Source organism: Pipra filicauda, unplaced genomic scaffold, assembly GCF_003945595.2.
Source record: "Pipra filicauda isolate LSUMZ 115617 unplaced genomic scaffold, ASM394559v2 scaffold395_size657635_pilon, whole genome shotgun sequence".
NCBI lineage: Eukaryota > Metazoa > Chordata > Aves > Passeriformes > Pipridae > Pipra > Pipra filicauda.
This window is the reverse complement of record NW_024104526.1, coordinates 360,762-371,486: the sequence shown is the minus strand read 5'-3', so window position 1 is coordinate 371,486 and position 10,725 is coordinate 360,762. Positions and strand designations below refer to the sequence as shown.

The 10,725-nt window shown below is 41.7% G+C and overlaps 1 protein-coding gene across 1 annotated transcript; it reads right to left on the bottom strand.

The window, feature by feature from the left end:
• Positions 1 to 4,559: 4,559 nt before the first annotated feature.
• On the bottom strand, positions 4,560 to 10,352 carry TEX36 (testis expressed 36). The gene is made up of 5 exons (XM_027726464.2): positions 10,249 to 10,352; positions 9,437 to 9,643; positions 8,498 to 8,629; positions 6,215 to 6,295; positions 4,560 to 4,910 (listed from the first exon to the last, which is right to left on the bottom strand). Exons 2-5 carry the CDS (start codon positions 9,485 to 9,487, stop codon positions 4,653 to 4,655), a joined length of 522 nt encoding a protein of 173 aa, XP_027582265.1. The 5' UTR covers positions 9,488 to 9,643; positions 10,249 to 10,352; the 3' UTR covers positions 4,560 to 4,652.
• Positions 10,353 to 10,725: the final 373 nt, after the last annotated feature.

Here is a 10,725-nt window from a genome sequence, read left to right as displayed (position 1 = left end):
CAATTTGAGAGCTCACTGATACTTGTATAAATATGATAATTCAACTCACAATTGTAGATCTAACATTATGTATCAAATCAAGCCATTCAACACATCTGCCCTCCTATGGTACCAAAATGTATTGCATGTCACAAAACATTTTGAAGACTAAACATTAATTCTAGTCCAAATGATAGCACGTTTAATTTAGAATGAAAATGAACAGCCCACATGCACTGAAAACCTTCCCAGCAATGCTTAAAAAATGACTGTGGAGTTTAACACCAGTAACAAAAATAGGATTAGGCATTTTTGAAGGAAAATATTGTGCTTCTGTATCAACAATCTTCCCCCTCCAGTCCTCCTTTTTTTTTTTTAAAGTCTTTAAACCTGGTGCTTAACTCTGTCCATGAAATATTACACAATATGTTGATCATGCTGGTTTTTAATTTCAACTCAACTGAAGAAGCATTGTTAAAAAGAATGACTACATCCCAGGGGAATCAGGAAATTAAACTTTATTTATTGGGGTTTGACTTTCCCATAAGTAGACAGAGCCATATCCCATCTGATCACCATGTGAGAGGAGGCACAGCTTGAAAAACAGCACTGCCCATGTGCCACTGGGCCATTGATTAATTAAGCAATAAGATGAGGAGGTCTGTCATTTAGGGTCATTAATGCTTGTCTAAAATGCCATTTGAAGTGTCAGGTTAGTATCATAGAGCCTGAGCCCACAGGATTTACATCTGAGCACAGGACTTGATCCTTGTGTTGGTCTGTTTGCATCATTGGCTTGGCACTGCCATTTGTAGGCACTGGAATATACTGGTCAACCTAAACACAATCTACATTTTTGAGGGTGGGAAGGTGGGAGAGGGAGAGCAGATCTTCATTTTAAATTCATTTTAAATTCAGAAATAGCATGGTTTGTATTACAAAAATTGTCTCTCCGTGGAGTATTGTAAAGTATCATAAAAATATATATATACAGCAATTAGTTTCTTAAAATAATATACCAGCAGTCTCCAAAGAAGTTCCTAAGTGCTCCATAGCAAATCCATACCCAGGGAAAGGAGTGCTGGTGACAGCAGAAGTCCGGGAGTCAGGACTCCTCCATCTTACAGTCATGGCTTTGCTGCCAAATGAGCCATCACCCTCAGTGCAGCAAGCCACAATTAATTCATCTGCCAAATGAGTACTACCACTTAAATACTTCACAGGGCTGCCGTAAAGAGTAATTCATTGCTATTAGGTAGTGCTTTATGATCATCATATCACTATTTCCAGGCATCCCACAGCAAGGAATTAAAAAAAAAAAAAAAAGGGTATTCTCAAGATTCTTCTGATTTTCTGAACTGGTTCCGGTAACCTGGAAGAAACCACCACTCCCTCCCCCCTCTGCCAGAGCTGCTGCATTTTGTAAGCAATAGTTAAACACTGGTCCTGGGAGAAAGCCCAGGGTTTTCCCTGGTTCAGTGGGCTGGGCACTCACCTGGGAGCAGGCATTCCTGAGTCCCAGTCCTTGCTGCAAGGTATGTCCCACCAGTCCCCTCTGAGCAGCACCTCTTGGCTTCTGTTTGACTGACACTTACCTATGTCAAACTACATTTTTCTCTGCACACCACATTTAAGAAATCATAATTTGAAATATTTCACTTCCAGGTGAATATACCAAAGGATAACAAACATGATTCCCCAAGAGAGCAAGCACAAGGCTGTAGCCCAGTGCAGCAGCCATGACAGCCTGAGAACGGAGGTTTCTGCAGCCAGGGTGTGGAAACTTCAGTGACAAAGTTGCTGTTCTTCAGCTCAGCTGGATTCATCATGGGATTGCAGGATATCCTGAGTTGGAAGGGACCCACAGGGGTCATCGAGTCCAGCTCCTGGCCCTGCGCAGACACCCCGAACATCCCACCCTGTCCCTGAGAGCGTTGTCCAAACGCTCCTGGAGCTCTGGCAGCCTTGGTGCTGTGCCCACTGCCCTGGGGAGCCTGGGCAGTGCCCAACCACCCTCTGGGGGAGGAACCTTTTCCTGAGATCCAAACTAAACCTGCCCTGACACAACTTCAGGACATGTTGTGGGGTTAAGCTGATGAGCAGCAACTCATTAAACCAAAGGAACTTGCAGCCCATCCCCTGCTTTAACTTTTTAAATCTATTTTGCAATCAATTTTGTCTGAGTTCTGTATAACTAATAAACTGAAAACGCTTTTAAATTAACCCAGAGGAGAATTCTTACAAATGCTGTGCAGAGAGTCCCTAAGTTGATGAAGGCTCAGGAGAAAAAACAGAGGGCAATGATACTCATTGGAAAGGATTCTAGGATGAAGTCTGTTGTTTCTGAAAAGAGGGTGGGGTTTTTTAAAAATAAAATAGTGACAAAAACATCCCTCTTTACCAGCAGCACCCAGAGCACAACCCCTCCCTCTCCAGCACAATATTTGGCCGGGTTAAGCCACAATACACTCATTCTGCTGAGCCTACCTACACCCATCTGATCCCAATTAACTCCCAGCCAGGAGCCCTTTCCTGCACTTCTAGGAAACCTTTAGGGGAGTTGCCAAACCTCCTCCCCTCTCTTCCATCCCCCAAGAAGAAAGGAAAAAAAAAAAATCCACTTTCAAAAATGTTTTAACTCAACAGGACCCTCTTCTCAGAGACATTATCATCCCAAGATTAAACAAATTGATGGTTTTTATCCAAAGTACACAAAGCTATGACTTTTGGAATTTATCTGGGGAATTTATCATTCCTTTCCAAATTCAGTGTATCGTGTCTCCTTTTATTTACCCAACAAACACTGCCAGGGCATGAGATGTGTGGGAATCACCTGTTTTGTTCAACTCAGCACAGTGTATTTCAGTTTATAGAGACTTTATGATCTCTTCTGCTTCTCCTCTGGAATATTTATTACAATATAGTTGAAACAATGTATTAATTCACAGTTACTTTTTGTTTTAAAAAATCCATGTTTTAATCAAATGTGAAGAAGAAAAAAAGAGGGGAAAAAAAGAAATCTGGAATGTTTCTATTGGTGTTTTAAGGCATAACGAACCACAGCAATTTATTTCACCACATCCAGTTGTAATGCTAAACCACAGATAAACATTACTAATGGAGCAAGAATGTGCTGCTTCCTTGTGATGGAGGTCCAAGATTGCCCTCTGGAGTTTGCCAAACAGCATGGGGCACTTCAATCACCGTGTGATTGGCACACACTCCAGTTCTGAATCAGTTTGGAGATGAAATTGTTGGCTAAAGCTCTGGAAATTCTGACTCTAGAGCTGTCAGGAAGGCTGTCTTTACTCTGAGAAAAAAAATAATTGTTTTTCACATGTTACTTGGCTTTTTATGTGGTTTTACATTGTTCATTAATGTTTTGGATTTTAATGTATTGTGCAGCACCCCAAGAACTCTGGTAGGGGGAACTCATAAAAAAATATGAGTTTATTATTTCAACATGTGATAATAAAATCATGTTTGGGGAAATACTCTAATCCCACCTATTTTGATGGCACACAAAAAGGCCATCAGCCATTGCATGCTGATAACAAAAGATATATCTGTGCCCTGAAAGGCAGAAATGACATTTCTTAACTTAGCTCATGTTCAAGGCAGCTCTTACAGTGCAGGGCATTCTACGGGTTAAGGGTTTATTTTACCATTTATCTTGTAAATCAAGGAAATTGGCCCATAAACTTGTGCTTAATTTTTTTTTTTAGTCAACATTATTTTGCATAGCAACAACCTTATTTGTAGGATATTTTAAGACCCGCAGTTTGGCTTATTATTTTATTGATATTAATGGAAATGATCCAGAAGAGGAAAACACATCATTTGGAGGTCTGACTCTACAGCCTGCCACATCCTAACGTCAGTGAATATTCTAGGAGCAGAGTGCTTGGAGGATTGGTTCTGAACTCATTTCCTTAGGGATATGTAACTATAAAATCCTCAGTTCTTTTCAGATCCAGTCACCTCAAACTCAAATCTTCATGCAGCCTTTCACTTCAGCTTGAGTTTTTCCCCCCCTTACTCCCAGGAATCAGGTTTTGTGTGTGCACTCACAGTGTGCAAACATTGTCCACAACACTCTCTTTTTCCACTTCTACAGTGCTGTGCTATAACCCAACATGACAGCTGCTTTGCACAGCAATTTAACGCACAGCTTCTTTTTTATCTCCTTTCTCCAGTGGCTGGTGACCTGCCTTCACAGGCACTAAACCTTTATGAAAGGTTTCTCTCTTACTGAACACACAAGAGTTTTGGCTCCCTGTCGTGGTAAACCCTCGAGGATCCAATTCCATTATGCTCCTGTGTCAACAGAGGTGCTGTCAGATACCTGAGGTACAGCCATGCCACCGATCTGGAACCTGAAGGAGATTTTGTAGCAAGATGAGGGTCAACCAGTATCAAATAACACAAGCACAATCCCCACCTCTGTTCTCCTAATAGAGAGGTATTTTGAAAAATATGTACAATCTTTATAATGCTCCTCTTCATGAAAATCTTTATAGCAATGTATGTCTTCAGAGTAACATAAGATTGATTCCAATGACCTCAACTGTACTGCCACATGAACTTTGCCAAAATGTTTATTCCTTCACCATTGATTTGAGTAATGAACAGTTCAGATTTGGGAAGCCAGTGCTCCAGGGGTGTTTTTACACTTAAGATGACTTGTCTGGCTGCAGGTTTTTTGCATTCTCAAGAACAGGTTGCTCAATGCACCAGTTTGTGCCGTGGTGTTTTGGGAACCGCCTAAACCAGGGGCCCTCAGTGTTTTCATTGTTTTCATCTATCACAAAGGATGTCTGGTAAATGGTTAAGCCATCCTCGCTGCTAGGGATGGATTCATGAGCCCACTCAAAGAAGTTAGTGGAGCTCCCTTGCTGTTTGTCTGGATCCAACTTCTTAAGGCCCATGCCCTGGGAAAAAAATGGAGAGAAAAATTCATGCAAACATATGACTTCCAGTCACAGCTTCACAGATGAATCTTGTAACAGTCACTACCCCACTGGGAAGTGAACGAAGCTGTTACCACAGTGATTTCAAGAACTCAGGGCTGATCTTTAGCAAGTTAAAAATAATATTGTCAGACTTGCCTGGATGAACGTTTCTGGTTGCATATATAATGGGAAATCTGCTGACCTTCCACCTCTTAGTGCTAATAAACCACTTTTACTTTGCATTTCTGTAGCATACCATGTACTCAAGGCTATTTATCTACACTCAGCTAAATTAATCTTCAGAGTAACCCAAAGAAATAGGTTAATAATTTTAGGTTCAGGCTGCAATGAAGAGACAGAGACAGACCATGAAATCTGAATCTTCAAAGCCATCCCTTGTGTGTCCAAATACAGAGAGACAGAGACTGATTTCCACACTCCGTAGCTTGAAGGAAATTTATTTGGAATTATGGTTGATCAGTATCTCTAAAACTATGAGACACTGCACAAAGTGCACAGAAATGGAGGTTACTCAGTGAAATATGAATTCAAAAAAGTCTGAGAGAGCCAAAAGTCAGACAAACTTTCTATATTACAATTCACTGCTTCCTCCTCTACTTATTATCCTGTGAACTGCACCATTTCTTTTGCTGCCTGGACTCATACCAACAACCCAAGAAAAGTGGAAGAACATGAAACTGTTGTACATACAGAGAAGCCCTAAACAATTTCAATCCTATTCAAAGGATAGGATATTGTGTGCTGGCTTCTGCAGCATACATTTAAACAGGTGTGTTATAGAGATCTGCTTTGGAAAAGATTACACCCTGCAGATGCACTGTGGGTATCCAATGGATTTTGGTTCAACTTCTGATAAAGATGAGTCTGAACCAAATGTTTGGGGCTGTGGGTTAGGAGTGCTTGAGAGCCCTACAAAAATTCATTGCAAGGCCAATCACCTTTAGCAGACTAACAGGGCCTATAACTGGGTAGAAAACCAAAACAGGAATACAAGACCCAAACAATGTTTTTTTTTGTTCCCGTTGAATTCTCCCACTCTCAATGTGTGCTGCTGTACACCTGTGACAGTCCCAGAGAAGTCCCACCCCTACACTAATAAAAAATGTATTTTTCTTTTTTTTTTACATCTTTCTCTTCTCAGAAGTTTTAGCATCTATTACTTTTTTTTTTTTTTTGCAGGGGACAGAAAAGATACTGTGTTCAATCTCTGGCAGACTAATAGATATGAGTTTGATTGACTTGTCTCAGTGCCCAGTACTTACAAGATCAAAATACTCTGCTGCATTACATAGGCTGTGTTTGTTGTCATGAGAAGAAAATGGGAAATTCTTGTTCCCTGCTTTCTGAAAGAAAAGAAATTATAGCAAAAAAATATGAATTTTCATATACCCTGTTTGCAGTCTACCAATCTTAGTCCTTATATTCTGAAATTACAGCTGTGTTCTAGCACAGAAGTCATATTCATATGTTAAATATTCAACTGCCCATGATTTTATAGGGGCAATGTGGACCTTTTTTTTTTTTTAAATAATCAGGAGGATTTGCTTATGTTTATATACATGATTAATATAAAAGTGTGACTTTTCAAATAAGAAATGCTACACTCTGTCTGCAGGCAGCAAAATGCTGGATATGTCAGGATTGCCTTGTTTGATTTAGCAGCAGGCCTAAAGCTAATTAAAATAAACTACAAAAGGGACCTCAAAACTGAATTAGTCTGTGATTTATGAACTGAATGTCATCGACATTGCTTGTTGCAGGGGAAGTGGAGGAGGTATTAATTGCTTAACTAATTTATAATCTCATTCTTTAACATGATGTTCATCCAGTCTCTTCAGAAGAAAAAAAGGCCAACTGCAAAAGATCTATTTTAAAAAGAACTGAACATATTTAAATTTTTTAATGTTTGTTATATATCATTGCAATATTCCAGCTATGATATTCCCCTCCAAACAGAAGAATGAGTTTTAATGTAACACAGTCTAAAAGAGGTGTTTTGAGAGTAGGGGAATCTGAATCAGTTCTAAAAAGAAATGTAACTGGAGGCCTGATCTAGAAGAAAGGTCCCCAAGTAGAAAATCTTCCTGCATGGTCATATGCCAGGATATTTGGTCTACTAGGCAGATTTTCTAATATATGTGTTTAAAAATACGCACCTTCTAAGTCAGTAAAATGTAAGACTTACTAAAATATCCTACTGCAATTACTTGTCAAGCTCAACATTTCAGCAATAGTGTTTATTACTAATGCCTGTGTGCTGCAGGAAAATTGAAAACCAGGATGGTAAATACTGAATATCATCTCTTGGAAGGATTCCCCATATTAACTAATGATTAAAAAAAATCTATTTTAGAATAATTATAGAACTATCATGAAGTAAGAAATAAGGCTTAAACAGTATTTCTGAGAAAATTCATTAACCTCACAGCCAGGGAGTTCCCTCATGCAAAGAGATCAGAGCCATCCAGCTAAACATGCAGTGAGCTTCCAACTTTTTAAATGTCACATAAACAATCTTCCTCAGTTTGTCCCTGTGACATCACATTTTAGCCTTTTGTGCTCTCACCACTGATCTCATTTTAATTCTTGATTTATGGCAGACAGGAGTTCCCCTAATTCTGTTTAACAGTGAAGGGCTGGTAAAGACAAGACATGAAACACCAGGTGAACAGTTACACTGGTGTTGATAAAAGGTCCCTCTAAGGTGGTTCTCCTTTTCAGACAGTGGCTAAAGCCAGATGTTCCACAGAAAGGCCAATGTAATATCAACACAGTGAACACCCAGGTTACAGTCTAATCTCTTTTTCACTAGCCCCAAGCTTCCCTTTTAAATATTCCTTCCAAGCCCATTTCTGCTCTTCATTATGGCAAAATCTGTGAAATGAACTCAATGTAATTGCTATGCTTATAGAAAATGAAAATAGAAAATGTTCTCTGCACAAAGTGGGTGGGTAAAGCAAAGCTCAGTGTGGTAATGGAATAAGGACATAAAAACGTGCTTTTGAAACTGCAACATTTTGAATTCTTGTGATTTTAAAATACCGTATTTTGTTTGAGCCTAAAATCGTCCCAGATCTCCTCATTTTTAAGCAAGCCTTAAAAACATTTTGAATGGGAAGCTTCTACCTTTTTAATGATCAAAAGAATAATCCTTTGCCTGAATATACAGAATTGCTGACATTCAGTACAAAACAGATCTTCAGATTTCAATTAAACGTTCTTACAGGGCTTTACACACAGCTTTTGGACTGAGATTGATCATAATGTATTCTGTGTCTCAAGAACAGAAAGGAAAAGTGACTGATGCTTGAAATCAGCAATAATACAGCAGGCCTTAGAGTATCCAAAATTACAAGTGAGTAACAGGGAAATATGTTTCTCCCTCAGCCCAGCCAGCAATCACTTTATCCCCCGAGGCACAAAGTCTGCCAAGCCCGCTGTGACTGCTCTGCTAACGACCCCAAGAGCTGTTCTTACTTACAACTTAGCAAGTGACAACTTGCAAAAGAGCTCTGGAAATCGACTGTATTGCCACAGGAACTCACCGGGTCCCGAGCTTTGTATTCCAGAGGCAATCTGTGATCAATGCCCTGAGCTGCTGTGGAGTCCAGGACATGTCTTTGTGCGGCGCTTGTCGTTGTCTCAAACTCATCCTGGCACTCTCCAACATGAGCAAACTAGAAAATAACGAATATTAAAACAAACAAACAAACAAACAAACATAACAAAAAACCCTGCCAAAAATAAATCTGATCAGAAATGTGGCCGAAGTAGTATTTTGCCATTTATTTTTTATTATTTGGATTGCAGCATCACCTAGTGGCCGCTGGAAAAATCAGGAGCCTCACATACACACAACACAACCCTTCCCATGGAGACAAGAATATTAGGAACTTTCAAGAGAAGAATATCCAGCAACTTTCTGAAGACTATTTATACAGCAATAACCACGCAGGAAATCCACTTAACAACCTTCCCCCCCACCCCCCCACCCCCCCCCGCTGCTCTTGCTGCTGCACGGCCACGGGTTTGAAAGGACAAAACTTTTGGGAACAGCTCAACCAATCGTCAGACCAGTGGGTTCAGAGCCTGAGGAACAGCTTGTGCCAGGTGGGTGTCACAGTGACCTGGGGTGCCAAGATGTCCCAACCCAGCGCTTCCAAAGGGGCGACAGTGTTATCCTAAGGGTGAGAACCGAGGGAAACGCTGGCTGGAGTTCTCCACAAGTGAAAGAAAATCAGCTAGGGCTAAAAATGTCAATCGACCTCCCGCATTGCTGAAAAACTGGAAAAGAAATCCAGCCGGAGTTTGCTCCAGCACACTTTCTCTGAATACCTAGAACACTTTTTCCTCATAAACATCAGAAATGGGAAAACTAGTGTCTGGCTAAAAGATAAAGTCACCCTTAGCATGGTGGGGTTTTGACAGCGAAAGGATAAAGAAGCCCCGTGGGGGACACGGGGGGGCTCCTGCCCAGCCCTCACCCAGTCGCCAGGGCGCCGCTCCCTGGGATTGGTCCACCTGTCCTGGGACATGGCTCCGCGCCGCCTCCACCCTGGAGATCCCTCCCGGCTCCTTGTCCTGCTCACAGCGGGGGACACGGGTGGAACCTCCCACTTGTGACCTCAGACCCTCCCTGGTGTTCCAGTGAGATCCAGGCGAGCAAAAGCAACGCTGCTCTTGCCCATCGGCTGCAGGGAGGGGAAATTAAAGTTGGTAAAGGGATTGAATGTTGTCTTAAAATGCGAGAGAAGTGGAGTTCTGTTTAAAAACAAATCAGTTTTGCACAAGCACTTCCAGGACACTTTACAACCTGAATGGCAATACCTTAAGGGTTTTTTTTTGTTTTGTTTTTGAATTTGAGTGCTGTCTTGGAAACATCCTGACTATTTAACTGTCAGCACACTTGGCTAATGTAACACAAACTAAGACTTTGCCTCCTTGGTCTTGACAGACTGCAAAGAATATGACACTCATCCTTTCTGGATCCAAACTGCCAGAGGGCAGGGTTAGATGGGATATTGGGAAGGAATCCTTCCCTGTGAGGGTGGTGAGGCCCTGGCACAGGTTGCCCAGAGAAGCTGTGGCTGCCTCATCCCTGGAAGCATCCAAGGCCAGGTTGGACGGGGCTTGGAGCACCCTGGGCTAGTGGAAGGTGTCCCTGCCCATGGCAGGGGGTGGAATGAGATGAGCTTTAAGGTCTCTTCCAACCCAAACCATTCTAGGATTCTATTTTTTTTTTACACACACACACACACACACACACACACACACACACACATATATATATATATACCAGTCCTTTCCCAGGATGGGGCTGGGACAGCCCTGGTGAGCTGGGAGCACTAGGGACACGCAGACGATGCTGAGAGGCACCACACTGTCCTAGCACAGAATCCCAGAATCAATTCAGTTGGAAAAGACCTCGGAGATCATCGAGTTCAACCTATGCCCCACCACCACCTTGTCAACCAGACCAAAGCACCGACTGCCACGTCCAGGATTAAGTTCCTTTAATCCTTAAACACCTCCAAGGACGGTGACTCCACCACCTCCCTGAGAAGCCCCTTCCAATGTCAAATCATCCTTTCTGTGAAGAATTTTTTCCTCATGTGCAATCTAAACCTCCCCAGGCACAACTTGAGGCCATTTCCTCTTGACGGCGGTCTCAATATGCGCCAGGGGAGGTCCAGGTTGGATATCAGGAGGAATTTCTTCACGGAAAGGGCTGTCAGGCGTTGGAAGGGGCTGCCCAGGGAGGTGGTGCAGTCAC

What these genes read in the sequence shown, in the direction of transcription:
- TEX36 (XM_027726464.2), bottom strand. Translation starts at nt 9,487, where the DNA reads ATGTCCCAGGACAGGTGGACCAATCCCAGGGAGCGGCGCCCTGGCGAC. An exon ending in AGCGGCGCCCTGGCGACTGG is followed by an intron (nt 8,630 to 9,436) that starts GTGAGGGCTGGG and finishes GTTATTTTCTAG; the next exon opens with TTTGCTCATGTTGGAGAGTG. An exon ending in CAGCAGAGTATTTTGATCTT is followed by an intron (nt 4,911 to 6,214) that starts GTAAGTACTGGG and finishes TTTTTTTCCCAG; the next exon opens with GGCATGGGCCTTAAGAAGTT.